This window comes from Aythya ferina (genome assembly GCF_964211825.1).
Source record: "Aythya ferina genome assembly, chromosome: 12".
Taxonomy (NCBI): Eukaryota; Metazoa; Chordata; class Aves; order Anseriformes; family Anatidae; genus Aythya; species Aythya ferina.
This window is the reverse complement of record NC_140308.1, coordinates 11,111,498-11,132,500: the sequence shown is the minus strand read 5'-3', so window position 1 is coordinate 11,132,500 and position 21,003 is coordinate 11,111,498. Positions and strand designations below refer to the sequence as shown.

The 21,003-nt window shown below is 47.9% G+C and overlaps 3 protein-coding genes across 5 annotated transcripts; 1 reads left to right on the top strand and 2 right to left on the bottom strand.

Annotated features, from left to right (window-relative positions):
- On the bottom strand, positions 1–5,272 carry POLR2C (RNA polymerase II subunit C). The gene is made up of 9 exons (XM_084533850.1): positions 5,130–5,272; positions 4,816–4,865; positions 4,481–4,549; positions 4,237–4,289; positions 3,983–4,111; positions 2,821–2,872; positions 2,146–2,314; positions 1,231–1,305; positions 1–511 (listed from the first exon to the last, which is right to left on the bottom strand). The coding sequence occupies exons 1-9, from the start codon at positions 5,213–5,215 to the stop codon at positions 367–369; spliced, it is 828 nt and encodes a 275-aa protein (XP_084389976.1). The 5' UTR covers positions 5,216–5,272; the 3' UTR covers positions 1–366.
- A 103-nt stretch (positions 5,273–5,375) lies between these two features.
- COQ9 (coenzyme Q9) lies at positions 5,376–12,909 on the bottom strand. 2 transcript variants are annotated; one of them, XM_084533847.1, is made up of 9 exons: positions 12,772–12,909; positions 12,128–12,296; positions 11,420–11,555; positions 10,920–11,062; positions 10,601–10,685; positions 9,320–9,424; positions 7,168–7,323; positions 6,697–6,750; positions 5,376–5,521 (listed from the first exon to the last, which is right to left on the bottom strand). In XM_084533847.1, exons 1-9 carry the CDS (start codon positions 12,833–12,835, stop codon positions 5,486–5,488), a joined length of 948 nt encoding a protein of 315 aa, XP_084389973.1. In that variant the 5' UTR covers positions 12,836–12,909; the 3' UTR covers positions 5,376–5,485. The 2 variants fall into 2 exon arrangements, with proteins under 2 accessions (XP_084389973.1, XP_084389972.1); XM_084533846.1 differs by lacking the exon at positions 5,376–5,521 and having other exon boundaries at positions 6,535–6,750.
- Positions 12,793–20,152, top strand: CIAPIN1 (cytokine induced apoptosis inhibitor 1). 2 transcript variants are annotated; one of them, XM_084533844.1, is made up of 9 exons: positions 12,793–12,931; positions 14,715–14,892; positions 15,206–15,358; positions 16,353–16,429; positions 16,817–16,985; positions 17,214–17,287; positions 17,619–17,734; positions 18,271–18,340; positions 18,950–20,152. In XM_084533844.1, exons 1-9 carry the CDS (start codon positions 12,857–12,859, stop codon positions 19,058–19,060), a joined length of 1,023 nt encoding a protein of 340 aa, XP_084389970.1. In that variant the 5' UTR covers positions 12,793–12,856; the 3' UTR covers positions 19,061–20,152. The 2 variants fall into 2 exon arrangements, with proteins under 2 accessions (XP_084389970.1, XP_084389971.1); XM_084533845.1 differs by lacking the exon at positions 12,793–12,931 and adding an exon at positions 13,243–13,394.
- Positions 20,153–21,003: the final 851 nt, after the last annotated feature.

Genomic DNA, 21,003 nt, shown 5'->3' with positions numbered 1-21,003 from the left:
TAGGGGGGTAAGGCTTTATTCAGCACAGGAAGGAATGGATACGCAAATAGGGTTGTATAACTAAGGTACGTGCTTCCCGATCCCAAACGTCCTGTGGTTAAAGTCCAGAACTCTGGGCTCACTTAGAGACGAAGCCCACTCACATCCCAATCAAGACATTCACAGATTTCTTCTTTTACCCTATGTGTCATGATGGCTTTCTCTGGGAAGGGAGAGCCAGGAAAGAGGTGTCACTGACCAGCAGAACTGGGCCAGGAAAGGCAGAGGGAGATGGGGAGGCAAAAGCCTCAGGCTTGGGTGCTGCCATGCAGAGACAGGAACCTTCTGTATCACTCGTGCCTGGACAATCCTGTGCAAGGGGCCACCTCAGTTTATAGTGAGGACATCACTCTGAATCTCATGGCTCAGCTGGGTCTGGAGGTCACTCAGTTTCTTCTTCAGGCCAGATAGTGCAGACAGAACGATGGTTTCTGGGCGCAGAGAGCCGCAGGACTCCACATTGTAATAAAACCTGTGATTACAAGTCAAGGGAAAAGAGTTACCACCTGCTCTGGAAGGATGTGTAAAACCAGAGAACACCCACAGAGCAATTCCAGCCCACTGTGACCCACAATGAGATCTCCACGAGATCTGCTGGGAGTCCCCAGCCACCAGCATCACTGACCTACCAGCTGGGCACCTCTACCAACCACAGCAGCCCCAGACCCAGAGCTCACTCCAACACTTGTGACCCTCCAGGCTGCAAGAACATTTGTGAGATTTTCCCTGCTCAGCTCTGTGACTTACAAGCTGCACTGGGAAGCTAAGACTGGCTGGCTGCAGGTACTCCTACTCCTTCAGTACAAATCACCTGTAAGAGGGTGTACCACCAGCCATCAAAGCATGAGACTCACATGGGTGAATAAATACTGCACGTGCTGGTGACATTGGTGTCTTCAGCATCCTCCTAAAGCATCTCCTCGCCAAGCCTCATACTTCACCAAATACCCTAATGCCCTGCTTGACAACACAAAATCACAGGAGTCATCTATTATCTCCCTTAGAAGAAGATCTGCCAGGCCTGGATATATCACCAGTAAACTGCAACTCCTACGTTGCTTTCCAAGGAACACCAGCTCCCTGGGCCAGGAAATTTCAGAGCAGCGTATCTGACACCAACAGCAGACAAAGCAAAGCAACCAGCAGGATCCCCCCCATCTCCCAGCAGTGGGAGCACATTCAGCTTCTTACCTCTCAGGCTTCCCATTGGGGTCGTATGGGGCTTGAGCATCCTCCTCATCGATCTCCGAGTATTCACTCTTAGGCCTGGAATCAAAGCAGGGAAGGTCAGCACGGAGCCCACACAAGCACCCAGAGGAACAGCAAGCACTGTTTGCACTGTGGCACAAGTTGCACTGCCACAAGACTACACTATATCTTTGACAAATGGAGCAACTTGCCAGCCCCAGCCTGGTGGGACCTGCCAGACTCCTGCCTCTCTGAACTGCACAGGACAGACAGGATCAGTCCTGCTCTGCCCCAGCTCAGCGAGCCCTGCCTGAGGTACTGTGGCTCCATCCACTGCACTGGCATAGTCTGACAGCTGTTATGAGCAAAGGGATGACAATGCCTGAAGGGACCACATTGTTTCTACTTTTCACTTGGTGAGAAAAACATCAGAGCACACCAGCACCATCTCTGCTGCACAGCTGAGATGGGATTTTTCCTAGCAGGAATTAATCAGACATCAGTGAGACTCATCCTGATGTCCTGTACCTCCGCTCCTCTATATACATCACCAGCAACATCACTGCAGTACCACGTACATCAGCTGGGCCAATACACCGAATCTTTCTACCTGCTACACTTCATGGCTTCTAGGACATCACACTGGAGAGACTGTTTGGAAGCACTTAATCCATGTGAAAAATCTTTCCAAGTCCGTCTAAACAGACCCAGCCTTATCTTATCCCAGATGGCCAACAGGTGAGACAGAAATAAAAACACTAAGACACCCAAGCACTTACGTTTAGAAGCCCTTAAGTGTCAGGCTTAAGTTCTAGGTTATTATTACAGCTGTTGTACTGGATACCCTGGGTTGACCCTCAGACTACATATCCCACTCCAGACAGGCCAAGCCCTATGTTTTAGGCAGCTAGGACATACCACTCCTCCGGCTTGGGATACACTGTGTGCCTCAGTGCATTGTCTGGGTCATACTCAAAGGCTACGCCAGCCGTGGGGTTCCACTTGGCGTGCTCCTTGCCAAAGCCCTTCTTGGCATAGGCTCGCAGCTTGAGCTCCTGGCCCTTCCGCAGCTTCACAATCAGGATGTCTATGGAAAAAGATATGCCGGTTTGACAAGGATGATGAGAAATAAGTGAGCAGGATCACACAAGTGAAAAGGCAGGAATGATTAGTAACCAGGAAGATGTCACCAGAAGCCAGGGCTTGCCTGGATTCTTAGAGGGACTCATTTGTGTCCCCATAGTAGCTAGAAAACATCCTGCTATGTAAAAAGGAATTGCACACACGCCCAAAGGCACAGCTCAAGCACCCAGGCAACAAAAGACAGTAGAGCATTTTGCATCTTTGCTGTCTCTAAGCTCTCACAAGGGCAGACAGAAATGGTTTCTGACACAGGACATTAGTTCTGGGGATAACATTTAAGTGGTATTAACATAAAATGCTAACCCCACTGATGGTGTCTCCCAACTGTCAACTTTAGATGTCCACTTGTTTTACACCTACTTTAGGGTTACATGACCGGTAAATGAAGGACGTGTTCAAAGAGACTGAAAGGAAAATCCATTTCCTTATTCTCATTGAAACACCACTTACCATCCTGCTCCACATAGTCATTGGGGTCATTATCTCTGCTCCGAGATGTTACCTGCAGAAGGAGAACAACACCAAATGAATTAACTGCAACATCACTTTTTCTCCCCACATCAAATGATAATTGCCTACAAAAATGAGAGGCTGCAGAAAACCACTTTACAGTGCCTCACAGCAACAAACTGGCCCACCCTATCTAGTGGAAACCAGGACAATTTAGACAGCTGCAGCTCCATATGTGATATCCTGCTCCACAAGCCTGCTTCCTCCCACAGGATAGACAGGATCACAACCTGGGCACCGTGCATCTGCTTAATTCGGGGACGCAGTCCAGAGTCACCCACAATACTGCTAGAAGGCAACACACAGAACTCACAGTGCTGCAGCAAGGTTGGACTAGATGATCTTAAGAGGTCTTTTCCAACCTAAATGTTTCTATGATTCTATGTCTAACACTTTAACCAGGCAGACTCTGGAACCACCTTCACTGTGCCACCAGAAGCAGCCCCCAGGTTACAATGACCTCCAAATACAGCCTCAGGGACCCTCTGGCCAACACCTTTCTCAAACTTTCTCCATTAAATCCCTCTGCATCTGTTCTCCTCTGTCTCTGCCAACCCTCCCCAAGGTGACTGGCTAAGAGCTATTTGGCAGCAGTGCTGTGGCCCAGGCTCCTCACACCTTGCCATGCTGCAATCTAAGAATCAGAAAACCTGAAGCCTCTGGGCTGCTGCCAGGGCTTTGAAAGGGCTGACCTTGCCAGAGTCCTGGCAGCAAGCAGGCAGCGGAATGCAACAGCACGACAGTATGACACAAGCGCACACACTCTGAGTGTTCAAGGAAAGGTAGATGGGCTGCAGCTAAAGCTTCCCATGAGGCGAGGATGAGGGCTGCAGGATGAGGCGTCAACAAGGCCATACTGTTTTAAGATGTCATCAGACAGCAAGTGAATTCCAACAAGGCAACAAAAAGAAGGGTACTGGCACATGCTGCTGTTTCTGCAAATACTCCTGCTTTGTGCTGCCACTGCATTTTAAATGGGATTTTAAGGCAGTGCGAAACATTCTTCAAGGCCTTATTTTGTCCATATCCCATATGCTAGCCAACCCAGCCTCAACGGTAAAGTAGAAAGGGGACTCGCTGCCAGCAGAGAGATGACACTGACCGGTATGACACGGGGGTTGTTGGAGATGAGATCACGGGATGTGACGTGACGAGTCTGGTCTTCATTGCACCGGACATCAAGGGTAAACTCCACAGAGCACTCTGGACAGAACTCATCGCATGTGCAGTCCTGGGACAGACAGGTGTCAAAACATTTGTGCTAAAGTGCTTGCAGCAAGAATTTGTAGCATCTCCCACTAGTTCAGGCACCCACCACCACCACAATAAGTACCCAAGATGTTTTATTTTACTCACTCTGGAATATTGCATCTTATCCACAATGTCATCACTGGTGAGTGGGATGAGACCTGTGGTAATCAGGGTAACAGGGTAATTAGAGACATGTCTGAGCGACACTGACCCTGCCAATGCTAGCTAGCCTCATGACAAAGGTGCTTTAGCAGTCTTGAGACAAACTTTGCCCACAACCTCTGCCTTGCTGTTATGCTAGCCCTTCATGCCATTTCCACCTCCTTCCTCTAACCAGCCAGGCACTCACCCAGTCTGTGGGCAATAAATTCATCATGAAGGACAGAGGAGTTGGCATCTATCTGGACCCAGTCAATAGCTGCAATGAAGAAAGAAACGTGCTGAGACTTATTTCTGCGGGAAAAAGCCGGGCAGTTCATAAAGGCACAGAAAATTGTAGATGACAGTGAAGCTGAGATGGCAGCAGCCCCAGGAGTTGCACCCAGCAGTACTGGCTACGCATCTGCTGCCATCCAAGGGAGCGGAAGACGAGTTGGAGGAAGAGGAGTAAGCAGATGGGAACTGATGAGCGGGCAGCAGCCCGAAGAACCACCACCAGGCCAAACGGTAAGAAAAAGGCCATACCTATAATGGGCACTTCTGCTATGAACACTCTTCGGATGGAGTTCGCCACCCTGCAACACAAAGCGGGGCTCAGGCGCTGAGAAGGGCAGCGCCTTGAGACCAAGCAGCAGCGCTGACGGCGCCCACCGCGGCTCCACCGGGCCCAGCCCAAGCCCCGGGGCCGCCCCAATCCCGGCTTCACCGGGCCGAGCCCCCCGCCCCTCCCCCGGCTCGGGCCTCCGGGGCCGGGCAAGGCCGCGGGCCCGGCCCCGCACCGCCCGCGGCCTGTGCGCTCCCCCCCCTCGGCCGCCGCCGTCCCCGCGGGCGGTGCTCACGCCAGGTCGGTGTTCTCGATGATGAACTTGACGTTCTCGTCCGTCAGCTCGGTGATGCGCACCGTGGGCTGGTTGGCGTACGGCATGGCCGCCCCGCGCCTCCCCTCCCCTCCCCTCCCCGCCCGGCCCGGCTCTGCCCGGCCCGGCCGCCCCCCCTCGGCCGCCCCCTGCAGGCCGCCGCCGCCTCCCGGAGGCCCAGGCCCGGACCCGCCCCCCCCCGGTGGAAGCAGGCGGAGACGCGGCGCGGTGCGGGTGCGCTCGGCTTTATTGCTGACGGGGGCAGAAGGAGGCGAAGGCGGCTCCGGCCTCGCTCCCGCTCCGGCTCCGGCTCCGGCTCCGGCGTGGGGGTTCCGGCATCAGCGGCGCTGGTTCAGCCCCGTCAGGTTGGTGATCTGCGGGACACGACACGGGCAGGGTCAGCGCCGGCCGGAGCCAAGGATAATGCAAAAAGCCCGGAGAAACGGCGCCCTGGGTGCCCTCGGGAAGAGCCAGCAGCTTTCCTGAGAGCTGCAAAAGGCCTTCCTTGCTTGCTCGGTTCGGGGGTTGAGCTGGGTTTTGTTTCTGTGACTGCACCCAGCACACCCAAGCAGCACCTGCAGCCATGGGCATGGAAGGCCTGTCCATAGTGCTTCTTAGTAGTTAACACGCTTGGGATGTTTCTGCCCTAAAACCAGCTGGCTGGAACCCACCCCTCTCCCGAGGAATTCGCATCTCATTCCTCTTTTTATCTGCACAGTGGAACTATCGGTGGAACACAGGCAGACAAAACATCCGGGAATATAAAATACTCTAGACCTAAGCTGCGCAGTTGTCAGGTGTAGGAGAGCATCGTACTGATGCACAAGGAGCTCAGACAGTGCACCCGGACTTCTGTGATGGAGGATCTTACAATCATACCGGCCTTTGCAGGATAGCTATGGCTGTGGATGTGCAGCAAGGCTGAGAAATGCTTAAAGAACTATTCCACCATAACTGCAGGTGGAAGTAGGTGATAGAGATTCTTCAGAATTGCTTCACACAGTGAAAATGGTTTCTAATGTATATTCCAGGTGGTTTGGCCTCCTTGTACTGGTAATCACAAAAAATGTGTATTACTGGTTACCAGGAAATCACTTTGCTGCTAAAATGCAATGGGAGTTGTCCAAAACATCACCGCAGTAGGGCACCAAAGCTCTTAAAAAATAATGTGTGGGTACACAAGGGACTGTTTTGTGTCCTACAGAAGTGCAGCTACCTCATGGACATACAGATGTCTGGGATGAATGAATTCATGAAGGACACTGCCGTCCCCTGAAACAAAAAGCAACTTCCCCGAGCAGGTCACAGTTGTTCAGGTTGCAATATGGGCAGAAACACTGTCAGCCACCCTACAGTGGGCAGTGAGCTCCCCGGGAAGCCAGAGGGAACAGGAGCTACCCAGAAAATCATTCTTATGTGTAGTTAAGCTATGAAAGACAATTCTCTTTCATGCTGTAGCCTAGAATCAGGAGGGAAGACATGCTAGCATTAAGCATGGACCAGAACATAATTCTGCCCTTACAGCCCTGTTGGTTTCAGCATTACTTACAGTAACTGCAGCTCCCATCAGGCCCTGGGCAAGCGCTTGTCCGGTTGACTGTACCTAGGAGATGGGGAGAACATAACCTTTAGTTTTCTTCTGCAGTTACACTTGTAGATACCAAAATATAGAGACACAATCGTAACAAATGTGTACTTGCTACAAGAAGGTGCTGATACAAGCCAAGCACTGAAGAAAAATTATAGCCAGAGATAAGATAGAAGGAAGGGATTTCCAGGGAACATACAACTCCTAATCATTGGGTCAGTCTGACAAAATGACAAATGTGTTGTTTTATTAGAACACACAAGTATTTACTGATATGGAGCTGACAGCATTTATGCCATCACCCACCAGTATGCCAGTGGTCTCTCAGCAAGCATGTGGAGCATGTGGTCTGCATGACTGAACAGCCAGCTCTGTCTGCACATGTTTTGGTACACGACAAATGCTGAATGTATACCTTGTCCACAATGTTACCTGCTTTGCTGTATTGTCCATGTTCATGGCGTCCGCTATTCGGTTTTCCAGGAAGCGCCAAGTCTCTTCAAAGTCAGGGGATGAATCCTGCATCATCACCAGTTCTGTGGTGTTGTAGATGCCAGTGAGCACAGCCCGACGAGTGTACCAGTTAAACTGCAGGGGCATGGATTGAGAGAGAGAAAGAGAGGGAGGTGACCTGAATGGAGATCACTAAAGCAGGCCTTGAGAACCACAAAAGAAATCAACGTGCCATCTCCTTATTGTTAGCAACTGGGCAGTCCCTGGTAAACCACCCAGTGAACAGAGCCCTAGGACTGCATGTTCCTTCTTGAATTAAACTGTGCAGCTCGCCTCTGTGATGCACTGGGCCACCAGCCACCACCACCATCTGACAGCACAGCTGATCCCATGGCACCAGACAGAGGTCACAAGCACCGTGTATAAAACTGCTCAGCACAAACACCACCACCTGCTTCTGGTTGCAAGCAGGCACCTGAAGCAAATGCACCCAGCTAGTTGGCTGTATTGTGCAAGAGTTTATTTTGCTTTAAAGACTGCTAGCAGAAAATGCAACACTATAATTCCAGAGCTGATTTCATGTGTTTACTTCAACAAGGCTGTGTTTACTTCTGAATTTCAGCGGTAGTTTGCTCCAAAAACGTGTAGAAACAGAACAAACTGATGATAGAACTGTGCACGGCATCACAGGGATACACCTTACCCAAATCCTGTAACCGAAATGCCAGTATTGCCTGCTGAATCACTAAATACATCAGTACACTGCTGGCAGCAGTCCTGTAGGATATGCTGCAACGATAGGTTACACAATGCAAAGATTCACAAACTCTTCAGTTTTTCCACTTGTGTTTGAATCACTGGCAGAGAATATATACACACTTCTAAAAATGAGTCTTCAACTTCATTTCCTGCTATTATGGTGATTAAACAATTTGGGTACCTAGAAAAAATACTGGTTGTTCCATTCATGATTACAAAGCAACAGGGAAATTAAATCACTGGTCTTAATTTTGAAAACAGTTGGATCAAAAACTCTGCTGTCTGTACCACAACCTGCAAACTGTGACAAGACAAGTAACGTGAGGGATGTCACCATTTGCAGCTGGCTCTCTCACATCTCTGAGACCAAACTCCTTGTGCTGATTTTCTTCCTGCTCTGAAAAACACTTGAAAGGGTCTCTGAGGCAACAGCATACTGCACAGCTCCTGGCATTGTGAAGAAGGCTCTGTTACAAGCGAGATTAAACTCCTTTACTGGAAAGAGGAAGTGGAATCAGCATTGCAGCATCCCAAGAAAATGCTTATGATCAGTCAGAGGGTACAAAGAAAAGAACTTCTTCTACTCCCTGCAGCAGTGAGAAAAGTTTAGGAACAGCTCAGATTCTGACGTGTGAATTTGACTTTCATAAGGAACTTGTAGCTCCTGACGCAATCACAGTCTTTTTTTTTTCTTTCTAGTTTATTCCTTCTTCTGTCATCTGATTTATTTTTGCACTGCAGTAGCTTCTCTTTCATATTCAGATAAAAGAAGTTTATTAAAGTAGTTTGTTAAAATGACTCATTTTGCTTTTCCCATCTCTCCCTACGTCAATATGAATTAAAACAATTTATTAATTGCTTTAATGAAGGTTATAATTTTTCTCTTATTTCCTTCCAGAAAGATGAAAGCTTTAATAACCTATTTGCATTTTTAGGTAGATTTTTTAAAGGTTTTCAAGTCAAATCTGTAAATGCTACTGTTGGTAGAAGAGACAGCTGCTTCAACAGAGACACATAGCTTGCTAACTGAATTGGATCACCTTTGTAGTCTCCAAGTCTTAACAATTTTGTCTCCCCCCTCTCAAAAAAAAAAAAAAAAAAAAAAAAAGGCACTTATGAATAAGTCTAGGAATGTCAGCCCTTTTAATTTGCTCTAATCCCATCGGCACTAAATTTGCATTTAGTCCCTTTGGCTCCTAAGCCTCTTTGGAAATTACCGTATGGCCTCTGAAGACCCTTGGGTGCTTCTAAAAGCATCTTCCCTCATTCAAAAAACAGCTCATTTCAAGAGAGACGTGGCCTACTTCAACCCATCATTTTCCTAAAGTGCAGATGGTTAGAACCAGCCTGTCTGCAAGGCACAAGGACTTACGTCCGTAGACTGGTCTCCAGCATAGTGCAATATATCATCAATCATGCTGGTGAGGAGGTTGAGGCTGGAAGGGATGTTATGTGGGAGCAACAGGATGCTGACAGCCTGAAAAGAAAATACACAGGTAAATGGAAGAGTCAAACATAGAAGGATGTAGCATGAAAACAGACCAATGTTTCTCTGCTCTGTTATATTTTTGCTGTTGCTGTTGACTCCAGCTCCAAGTGACAAGTCCAAGTTGTATTCACCTGCCACTGGTCTTTCCAAGCAGCAAGATTTGCAGGGAGTGTACAGTGTGGCAGTCAACCTCACAACTTGGCCTCCACTGGAGCTCAAGCTCCCTGCTCAGCTTGAATGCCTTTGTGTTGGCTCTGAGCTGTTTCTCCAGGTGTGGAAACACGGGACAGGCTGAGCTGGCTCACCTGTGTGCTGTGTCCCTGCAGGCAGGGACGGAGTCAAACCTTTCTCTGCATTTGACTTTGAAGTCCAACCAGCTACTAAGGGCAGAACAGACAGCTATAATGGCCTTCCTGCAGCCTCTGAAACCAGTAATACCACCAGGAGAGTCACAAACCACCCACATCCTTCACCAGACAATCTATGCTATTTGTAACAAAAGCATGATTCCTATCTTCTTTCTCTGCAAGGAGAGTTGGATTCAGCTGCCCAGAGGCCAGCAATGACTGGACAACTGAGGCTTTGAAGCCCAAGGTTGGGAACTCTTTATTTGTTACAATCGTGTAGCCACAATTCCCATCTGGCCTGAGAAGAATGGCTTGAGATTTGCATTTGAATTTTGAAGCAGGGAGCCCTCTCAGTTCACCTGAAGAAGACAGCTTCTTCTTGTCAAGGGTTTGCCATTCCCATACTAGGCAGGCAGCTTCTTGCAACAAAGCAGTAGTTCTGCATTTTCAGGTGTCAAATGATACTAGTGCAGCCAAAACAATACTGCAAGGAGCCTGACACTGCAGTGACACTAAATACAACTGAGCAGAGAAACAGGTTATCCCTCTGTGGATCCCAGATGGGTGGAGTGAACAATGGAGAGGTTTGTGTTTCTGGAAAGGCAAGGAATAGTTGTTAAAGACACTTTTAACTGCCGTCTTCAAGGGTGCTCTCTTTTTGAAGGCTACAAAATCATTTGAAACCAGCGAGGGTTTCATTTATAATCTCGAATTATTCTGGTACATAGACTATATTGAAAGCCACAGGGTGTTTAAAATACATGCACACAAAAAAAAAAAAAAAAAAAAAAAGACAATCCTTATGTGCATTTTATACCTGGGGCCATTTCTCAATATATGGAATCAGCATCCTCAGCCTGGCTTCTAAAGCGTCTCTCAGGAATTGATCTGTAGGCTTCTTCCTGGGTGAGGAAAAAAATACAAATATGAAGAACATCCAAGTTAAAATCAGTTCTTGAGAACCTCAAGCCTCAGCAACAGCGATGCAAAGTATTGTGTATCCTTGTTGTCTCTAGTCCAATTTTGTATCTGGGAAGGTGGTATTGCTTGAGTAAATTACATTTCTGGATGGCCCCTCTATCTATTGAGTTCCCAGTGCCTGCCAAGGAAGATGCATTTTTATACCCAGTACTCACTCTGTCTTGCCCAACTGCACTTGTTTTTGTTCCTGCTCCAACAGATCAGACAGCTTGGTGTTGCACTGAGATACAAAGTGCAGGATCAGTTCACTGCCATCGTTGTGAAACATCCCTGCTGCAGCACCAGAGAGACCCAGGGTCTGCAGGGAAAAAGGGAGAAGCACAGATCGGGTCATACATACACTGCTAAGCAGGATCCGGCTAGTAAATATGTTGTGTTTATTTTATACATGATGTTAAATTAATTTAAACAAAATAATGCTGTATTAAAAATGCTCTGATACATATTTTCCTCTCATTAGGATCACTACTGTGCATTGTGCCTCAATTTAACTCTTAACACCGTTACCCTGCAGTAGCTGGGATTCATTCCTGCCCAGTACCATCTGCTGACTGGGGTACGCTGTCCAAGTTTATGTGGGGGAAGCATGCAGGTCTGTCTTTGAACTTCGGTTCCATCCAGCTTTTGACTGGTTCTTTGCTTCTCTCCCACATACCTTGGCTCCCTCTGCAATGGCTTCTGCCGTCCAGCCATGTTCAGGCACAAACTCCAGCGCTGCTGTGAGGATTCGGTGCTGCAGCTGCTCCTCGCTCTCATAGTCCTCTGACTCCTGGCCGCCCTGGCCAGTGTAACTATGAGAAGGTATTGGTACAGTGAGGGGAATGTTACCATCACCTGTCAGCAACATGGACTCTATCGCTCACTCAGTGCCACCAGTGTGTGTGAACATGCTTTGAGATCTGCTCACTCAATATACTTCTCATCTCTTCCTGTAAAATCCTTCCCCCTCCATTCTAGAAAAAGGAATTTTTAATGAACCTTTGCCGCTAGAGGAGAAGAGGGAAATAAGGAAGGCTCAATCCAGTTGGTTACCTGGAGATCAACCAGCCTCAAATACCCCACTCCTTAAAAAAACAAGCAAAAACCACCTAACTTTACAGATATAAGCGCATGGACACTGCAACTATAGATTGACACAAGAACACAGAAGTGCGGGCCTGTGCTCTGCAGACTAGAAAGGCTTCCTTGTGAAAGCAAGTCCCATCTTGTCTCCACGATGGACAGTGGAATTCGCACTGTCACAGCTACTGAAGCGCCAGTAATTCTGGACTGCGCTGTCTCTGAGCAGCAGCAGGTTTCAGCAAAGCAAATCCTTTTGATCTCACTGCCGGCAGGACAGCTCTAAAGCGAGCTACTGAGTTACCTGGAGCGAGGGCCCTGGGGTTCATGGTCAGGCTGGGGGTCTGCGGGGGGGGAGTCAAACTGCTGCTGAGGGGAAGATGCCAGCGGCTCCTTCTTCTCATCTGAGGCTCTCCTCAGTACAGCTGAGGCGTGGAGGGCCCGCTGGGGTGGGTAGAGCTGGCACCTGAGCCCTGAAAGGGAAACGAGCAGTCAGGCGTGTCCTTCAGATACAAGACAGCACAGGGGCTCAGGGCAGAGGACAGCATTGTGGCAAACACAGCCAGAAGGCACAGAAACCCGCAGGGAAAGTCAGCCTTTACTTCTGAGAAGCACTCTTGTCATCCTAGACTTAACTTTACTTGATGAGGTGGGAACATACGCTGAGGAGAGGAATCCTGCACGCGGGGCAAACAGCGAGGAGCTGTGCAAGGAGCTCGCTGACAGCCCGCTGGCCTCACAGCCCCGGCGGGCCCCGCTGCGTGGGGCGGGGGGGGGGGGGGGGGCGGCCCCGCAGCGCTGCCCTTCACCTCACCTTCCCCCGCACCCCACGCGCGCACCCGCCCCCCACGGGCACGCGCAGGGGCAGGCACACGAGCACGAGCAGGAGCACGAGCGCGGGCACGCGCGCGGACACACGCCCCCCTCCCCCCCCCTCCGCCCCCTCACCCGCGCGGCCCCGCCACAGCCGCCAGCCCGCCCGCCGCAGGCTGCCTGCCGCCGCCGCCGCCATCTTGGAAGCGGGCAGGGCGCGATGACGCGGCGGGGCCGGGCCGTGACGGTGTCAGAGCGAGCCGAGCCGAGCCGCGCCGGGCAGAGCCACACGCAGGTAAGCGAGAGGGGCCCTGGGGCTGCCCCGGCGCTGTTTTTCCTTTATTTTTAGTCCTATGGAAGGCTGCGGTACTGCTGAAAGCCCCTTCCTTGCCCTGTGTGTGGGAGGAGCGGCGCTGCTCTTCACGGCCTGCTGCTGCCCGTGAGGTGCGGATAAGCCCCGCGTCCCGCAGGGCGCCCGCACCGCGCCCCCGCCTCGCCCCCCGGTGACGGAGCTCGGCTGTGACCCAGAGCGGGCGAGCGCTGCACCCACAGCACGGGGTGCCGGCTGCCCCGACAGCCTGCCAGCTGGCTTGGCAGGTCCCACAGCCGCAGGCCTGCGAGAGGAGGCTGGGGTGTAACCCCTCCGTCCTAAATAAGTTCCACTCCTGGAAATCTCAGGGGAAAAATACCCGCTGCCCTGGAACGCCCCCCGTCATTGCTTGCCCTCTTGAACAGCTGAAGCCTGTTCTGAGAGGAGGGTGTGACTTTGTTCTATTTTTTTTATATGTTTTATATGTATCTTTTGAGGTTTTCAGCCACCTGCCTGGGAAAGATGGTGTTTTGTCACGGTTAACACAGGTTTGCTGGTGTTAATCTTAGTTGTGGTTGCTTAGCTTGCATTCCAAGTGCCCTCAAGGCCGACTGTGAGGTCCCGCGACCTGTATCATGTGCCTGAGATCTTTTACTTGTGGCTGTGCAGGCTGGATTACAACCCTTTCCTACTAGAGTCACTTGGACAAGGCTCAGGGTTGTCCCATTCTTCACGTCTGCAGTTTCTAGGAGTCCATGACATGTAGAGCTTGAGGAACAGGGAGTCAAAGACTCCCAGACTGTGGGCAACTCAGTTAAATTTGGTGCAACACGTCTGTAAGCTCTTTGATGAAAACATAGCAATGATAAGGTTTTATCCAGGATGCATCATGTTGTAATAATTTTAGACGATGATCTTAAAACAGACTGTTTTGGAGCAAGTGCATGACTTACATCTGACTGCAGATGTAGTGGGCAACCAGTATGCTCATTACTGTCTCTGTCCTCCATGGTTGTGTTAAATTAGAAAGGCTGCATTGGATGAGTAAAGTGAGAGGACAGGAAATTGTTTTCAGTAGTTGGTGCTGCAATGAGCACAGGTGACAACATGATTGACTCCTGCCATGATGCTTTTATGATGCAGATTTTCCTTGGCCTCTCTCAAAGATACAATATTTTTAAAGTATTATTACAGAGACAGGTTTCTCCAAACTCACAAAATACACATTCAGTTCCCCTCTTCCCTGCTGTGTAATTGTTCTCCCAGTGCCTGCAATGGTAAGAGTTAAAAGAGCTTCAGTCTGGAGTGCTGGGAATGCCAAAAGTTATTTTTTTTTTTTTAATTATTATTATTTCCTTCACATACAGTGGAAGCAAACTCCACTAGGTCATGTTGTGAGTAGGGGACAGTTCTGTCAAAAAGTTGTCACTAGTCTTGTACTCCAGCAATCCTGTATACATTTATATTCAAATCCAAAGGAAAGCATGTAATTATTTTTATTTTTTTAAGCGTGCCTTGCAGTCTCCCTGCAAAACAAGCCTCAAAACTGGAGAAAAACCCAAATTATGCCCTTAAATGTAGATACTTCTTAATGTCATATGAATGCTTCACTTGTGGGACTTATGTGCTGCCTGTCTCCAGAAAAATTCCCGTTTATTACAAGAAGTCAGTGCTCAATGACCCAGTCATATTGTGTGAAGGTTTTGGTGCATTTGACAGTTACCCTTCCTGTCTTCCCCTGCCCTGTACTTCTGTTTGCTGTTGCCAGGCTGTTGCTGCTGCTGCAGAAATGGGGGAGTATGGGGTCGCACCTGGGCAGCGTGTGGCCGTCATCTGGGACAGTTCCTCGCCGGCTGCAGCACTGAAGGATTTGGTGGATAAAATTCAGGCGCTGGTGGGAGCTGATAATCGTGTCTCTGTGGAAAACATTAACCAACTGTCTCAATGTAAGAATGATCCTAATTTTTCACTGCTTCTTTTAAAGGGAGAGGGTACTTTATCTTACGAGCTCACGTGTTCCCTGGTTTGTAAGTCAGCATTCAGAGCAGCAATAGCACCCACTGTTAATGCTCTCCACTGGCAATGCAGCAAAGACAGTGATATACCCTGGTCGTGCTTCCTATGTCTGGTGTATTTAACCGGTTATTGCTGTTATACACAAGCATGAGAGTTGAAGAGTAATGTAGAACTGATTATTAAGCAAAGATTTGTGCGTGTGCATGGAAAATTGTACTATCTTACGTCTTTCTTTCTTTGCAGCGGCTCACAAGGAGTCCAGTTTTGACGTAATTCTCTCTGGCATGGTACCAGGCAGTACTGTGCAGCACACCACGGAGGTATTGGCAGAAATAGCTCGGATACTGAAGCCTGGGGGACGTGTACTTCTGAAAGAACCGGTGGTTACAGAATCAGGTGAAAGAATCTGTATCAGCCTTGCTTTCGTGGTAACAGAGAAATTCCTGTGAGAATTAGTCTGTAATGAAAGGCATCAGGAACACTGGCCTCCATTTAGAGATTTTCATTCTCCTGACACACTAACCTGAATAGCATTTTTTTTAAATCATGTGTTTGAGCTGATAGCCATCAGGGGTTTCTGCAGGCATTCTCCTTCTATCAAAAGTGCAGGACAGGCATGTTCCTGAACTACACTGAAAATCTCAGTGGAGGCTGGTTTTCTCCTGGAGGTTGTAGTGTTAACAGATTGTCACAGGTGCCATGTTTCTGAGCCTCCAAATTGATTTTTAAAACAGGTGACAAATGCTGAGAGAGGCTGTTCTGGAAATATTCCTAGGACAAAATGAAAAATGTGCACAGTCTGGAGTAGATGGGGTTTTTTGGTTTCCAAAGTCACATCTGGCAGGCTGGACCGTGATGGACTTAGAATAAAGTGCAACTGAGAGTATGGAGACAAGGTGGCTGAACTCAGCACAGTCCTGTGCCCAAGGGAAGAAGCCTGTAATGGGTCTTTGATTAAACAGTGACAGTAGTAACTTATGTTTATTGGCACAAGGCTCTTGAATGTTATGTTTCTGAATTTAATGCTCATTTAGGAATCCATGTTTTGAAAATTCATGAGTTTTCACTGCACTATATTAAAATGTTTTGAGGGATCTTTCTTTCCTTTTAAAATTGGTGTTGATTGTGTTGAAGGAGATTTTGGCATATGTAGAACAAATCTGGACCTAGAACCAACTTTGAGACCCCAGGCCATTATTCTAATGAACAAGCTGCTCACCCTTTCTGGTTTGTTCCTGCTGTCACTGGAGAGGGCCCATTTTAAAGCAAAGGTTTGGCTTGAGTACCTCCTTGTAAAGCTGTCTTGCTTTTCCAGGTTTCAAGCACCATATCCGTTTCTTAGTGACTTCTGTTCTTCCCTCCTGCTATTATCTGGTTTTGTGTCTTCCAGGAAACAACAGCAAAATCAAGACAGCAGCCAAACTGTTTGCAGCTCTGACTCTCTCTGGGATAGTGGAAGTGAAGGAGGTATGTTTGTACTTACTGCTTCCAGAACTCCCTCGTGCTGTTACCTTGAAATATTAGACGAGGACTTGATGGGTAGCAAGATGTTTTGCTACCCTGGTTTACTGTAAATGTGCATGGACATTGCCCCAAATTTTTGTTACTGTAAAGGTAGTGTTATTCTTTAGGGCTGAAAATAGAAGATAAACTGTCTTTTGTCATGACTGATTGCTTGTGTCATACTGATCAACCCTTTCTGCTGCACTGCAACAAGGACTGACTCACCCTCTGCTCTGAAGGATAAGCAGCTGGAGCCAGACACAGCTGATTATCTGTGTTCACAGGAATAATGTACAGGGCACTGAAATAAGGTGGCTCTGTGTGAAGTTAACCTACGATCTTGCATTGCAGCTGCAAAAGGAACCTTTGACCCCAGAGGAGGCCCAGTCAGCCCAAGGTCATTTGGGTTACCAAGGCAATGACCTTCTCATTGTTCGGATAGAAGGCAGAAAACCCAACTTCGAAGTGGGATCCTCAAGTCAGCTCAAGCTATCCTTTGCCAAGAAACCTGGTCCTTCAGGTAATGTGTGGTGCTTGCTGTATGTGTGGATCACCTGCCTCTCAGGTGAGCAATATCCCTTGGATCAGGGAGGCTGCTCTGTGGTAGGGAGTGCTACATAAAAATCTGCAGAGTGGGGGCTTTCCAAAGTTTTTGAATTCTCTGTTTGTTGGAAATATGGGGCAAAATACTGCCCAAAATTTGTTGGGCAATGGTTGCATTAGTTACTATTTCTTGTTTTGGCTGCAGGAAAACCTTCTGTGGATCCAGCCACTGCTAAGCTGTGGACACTCTCTGCCAATGATATGAATGATGAAGAGATGGTATCCATTTTTATTTGTGAGACTTCGCTGTCAATTCCTTCTCTCTTCTATTCTTTCCTACTCTAACTAGTTTCAGTCATGTCTCATGGGAAGCTTTACAATGAAAGAGGTAGAAAAGAATCTCTAGGGCAAAATTTCTCAACTGCTGTTTGAGGTGTTGGGTGCCCAGAGGTGTGGTGAGGGTGGAGAGGAGACGAGGTTAAGAGGGGATGGCTGCAGCACTTTATTGCTAGTGCTACAAACAGTGGCATTTCTGTGAACACAGCACAGCAATGTCATTCCTTACTAACAAGTCCATTTGCTGTGTGTTACCTTCCATGGTATGCTCCAGGATCTTCTGGACTCTGATGAACTGTTAGATTCAGAGGATTTGAAAAAGCCAGATCCAGCTTCCCTCAGAGCTCCATCCTGCAAAGAAATGGGCAAAAAGAAAGCCTGCAAGAACTGGTCAGTGCTGGGATTAGAGTAACAGTGAACCTCTTAACTGTAATATTGAAACTTTAATGTTGCATGTTTTTTAAAAAGATTATGGGGACTTCAAAGCATAATTCAGTTGGTTCATGTCCTTTCTTATCTTAGCTATTTGAGTGTGAATCCAAATACAGTGAGAATCGGTTAGCTATACCAAAACTGCTACAAACTACCACACTGATATGATCAACACTCTTCTTGGAGGTAGCTGCACAGTTTGTGCAGCCTTCACTAAAATCCTGGTTCCTCAGATTCCAGGGAGAAATAGTTCGTGTAGCAAACGTTTTAGAGCCATTTCCCACTCAGTTCAACTGGACAAGTTTGCTTCAACACTTGTTTTGCAAACTGTTGTATTGGAAAACAAGATGTGTGAGAGTCCCAGAGCCATCTGTGTAATGTGACAAAGTGAGGGCTGCTGTGTGTGAACAGGTCTGGAACAAGTATTGGTGACTCACAACCTTTAAGCAGAAAGATACATATTTATTTATTTATGATTTATTTATTTTCTGCAGCACATGTGGCCTGGCTGAAGAGCTGGAACAGGAGAAGAAGAGCTCACAGCCCAAATCTGCCTGTGGAAATGTAAATAGTCATTTTTGTTTGTGTTGTGGTTTACAAGATGTAGTATGTATCTAAGAACAGTTTTCTCTGGTGACTGCTCCCTAAGCTCACTTACTGCTTTCAAATACTGCCTGTGTGGGTGCTGCAGAGCATCTGTTTTTACTCATCTTGACTCTGAAAACAGCCTGCTCTCTTGTGCCTGCATGCTATATCGCAATGTGTGCTGTCTGCTACAGTGCAAGTGCCACCCTTGTAGGTGTCAGAATGAACAGTGAACCTTTACTTCACTTGCTAACCAGTGATCTCCTCAGGGAAGATCACTTTATGGGAGTAGAGGAGATCCTTGTGGTGGTAAGAGAGCTGCCCAAGCGCAGCATGCAGCAGTGGCTGGGCAGTGCAGCCCTCCAGTGGGGCTTGGGTGGAAGCTTGCTTCTTCCACGTGAGTGTCCTGCACCAGCTCCACTAACTGTGCTAAACAGGCGTGTGTCCAGAGGAGGTGGAAGGGAAGTGGTTTCTGTGCTGACGTATGCTGAGGAGCTGGTCATTTCTCTAGGTTCATAAACGATATCACAGGAAGAGGTAACTGAAAGTAGCTTTGATTACAGAAAATGTGTTTCGGTCTCTTGGCAGTGCTACCTGGGGGATGCGTTCCGCTGTGCCAGCTGCCCTTACCTGGGCATGCCTGCGTTCAAGCCTGGAGAGAAGATTCTGCTGAAAGAGAACCACCTGCATGATGCCTAACACTGACATCTCTGGATGTCCTGAAAAGGACTCCTCTGCTTTTCCGTCAGTCTGAGATGCAGTCTGAGACTTCTTGCAGTCCTCATCCTCTCCAATTCATGCTCTCCAGCTGATATTCCTTGTGGGAAGGGACACTGTGGGCACTGACATTGCTGTGAGCTCATTACGTGCAATCAACCTTGGGCTGCGTGATAATCTTTGGTAGCGAGTGGTCTTATATGGATTAGATTTAATTAATGTTACACCTTGTTTTAGCTGCCTTGATACTGAGACGCTGGCCGTCATAGCATATCCCACCAGCAGAGGGAACTGGAATCAAGTGTCAGGTTGACCTTGTGTGCAGCAGCAGGAGCCTCAGCAGTACTTCCTCTAGGCCACATTGTACTCCTCCTTGCCCTTATTTTACCTACTGAATCAGCAGCTCTTGCTCAGCTCTCAGGGTGACACTTGGGCTCCTGATGTCTTTGAAATTTGAACCTGTGGTTCTTTACCAGGTGAAGGTGACTCAGCAGCTCCTGTTGCAAGTCAGGAGCAGCGACTGCACTTTGCAGTGTACTGTTCCTTGGTAAAGTCTGGCAGGCATGATGAATTTTCAAGTCTTTTGGGATGACATCCCCGTTCATTATGTTTTCATCAAAATGACAAAGACACTGCCATTGAGAAAACTCTTGCTCTTAAGGCAAGGAGCAAATTAAATGAGATCCGGCTTGTCCTCACACACCTTTGACCAACATGAACATAAGGGCAATCTGACCAAGACTATCACCTCTCTTGGTGGCTATCTAGTGACTCATCTGCAGTGTCCAATAAACAAGAACATAGCAATAACTTAATTTCTGGATGGTATTGACTATTCTTTATTTATTTGCATAATTACTGCTAGCGAAGCATCCACACAGGTGTGGGATGAGGGAGCTGTTGGTGTTTTGTGCCAGGCTTGCTTCTCACCCAGGGAAAGAGGAGGAAAACCCAAGATGCTCTACAGGATGTGACTTCTTGTCATTGTGCTTCCTGAGTCAAACAATAAAGTCATGTAAGGAGCTAGGATGAAAGGCTGTTCTGATCTTAAAATAAACGTGACCAATAGTAAAAGATTTGTTTTAAAATGGGTATTCTTGGCGTTTTAAACATGTCTCTCCTTTTCCTTGGTCTCTGCTCACTCATCTGTGCTCGGGGCTGTTTGTGATTTCCAGAAACGTACTCTGCAAGCCAACATTTAAACATTTTGGAGTTCTACAAAGATTGTTCCACTGAAAGCATGACTCAGTGGCATGGAAACGATTATGAAGAACAGAATCAAGATGTCTAGATTCACTTTTTTATTCAAAGTAGATTTCAGAAAGAGCCTTTCTCCTGGTTCAGTAAGGAGAAGGCTTGCAGGGAGAGAAATGAGTGAGTCCTTGAGGTGTGCAAAGTCTGTGTGGATCAAGGGGCAGGAACTGCTGTGTTATCTGTGTCATGCTCTCTACCTGGGAGCCGGCAGAGACTTGAGGGATTGGTGGGGTGACCTCCAAGAGCTTGTAAATAGAGGGTTGGTAGTGTCGGCTGCCCTCTGGTGAGAGCATGGCATTCCCAGGTCCCTTCCTCACCCTCCTGAGGCCCTGGCTCAGTCTACAGCAAGAACAACTCTCAAGGAGCCGTATCCAGCAAACTTGTTAGTGCTCTAGTCTTGTAATTTAAAGAAATACGTAAAAGCCTCTACATACCTCTGACCTTTATTTTTTTTTAGTGCCTTTTTCTTCAGCCTCACTGGCAGTAGATCAGATCTTGTTGTGGTCAAAAGAAATACAACTGTACCTCGTAAAGCAGGTGTCACCTTTTCACAGGCAAAACTGTTGTAAGAATGGGAGTGTTTATCTTTTATTTTTTTATCTTTTTAATATATTTATATTTTGTAATTAAGAGTGAAAGCAGGATGGTGGCTGACAGATGCCTGATACATC

Bases quoted from the DNA above. Each gene is read 5' to 3' on its own strand.
- POLR2C (XM_084533850.1), bottom strand. From the start codon at position 5,215: ATGCCGTACGCCAACCAGCCCACGGTGCGCATCACCGAGCTGACGGAC. The intron at 4,112-4,236 runs GTGAGTAAAATA...TGTCTGTCCCAG, and splicing joins ATAAGATGCAATATTCCAGA to GACTGCACATGCGATGAGTT. The intron at 2,873-3,982 runs GTCAGTGTCATC...CTCCTTCTGCAG, and splicing joins ACAACCCCCGTGTCATACCG to GTAACATCTCGGAGCAGAGA.
- COQ9 (XM_084533846.1), bottom strand. From the start codon at position 12,835: ATGGCGGCGGCGGCGGCAGGCAGCCTGCGGCGGGCGGGCTGGCGGCTG. The intron at 10,686-10,919 runs GTGAGTACTGGG...TTCCTCACCCAG, and splicing joins GTGCAGTTGGGCAAGACAGA to GAAGAAGCCTACAGATCAAT. The intron at 7,324-9,319 runs GTAAGTCCTTGT...ATGCCCCTGCAG, and splicing joins CTGGAGACCAGTCTACGGAC to TTTAACTGGTACACTCGTCG.
- CIAPIN1 (XM_084533844.1), top strand. From the start codon at position 12,857: ATGACGCGGCGGGGCCGGGCCGTGACGGTGTCAGAGCGAGCCGAGCCG. The intron at 16,430-16,816 runs GTATGTTTGTAC...CTTGCATTGCAG, and splicing joins GGATAGTGGAAGTGAAGGAG to CTGCAAAAGGAACCTTTGAC. The intron at 17,288-17,618 runs GTATCCATTTTT...GGTATGCTCCAG, and splicing joins ATATGAATGATGAAGAGATG to GATCTTCTGGACTCTGATGA.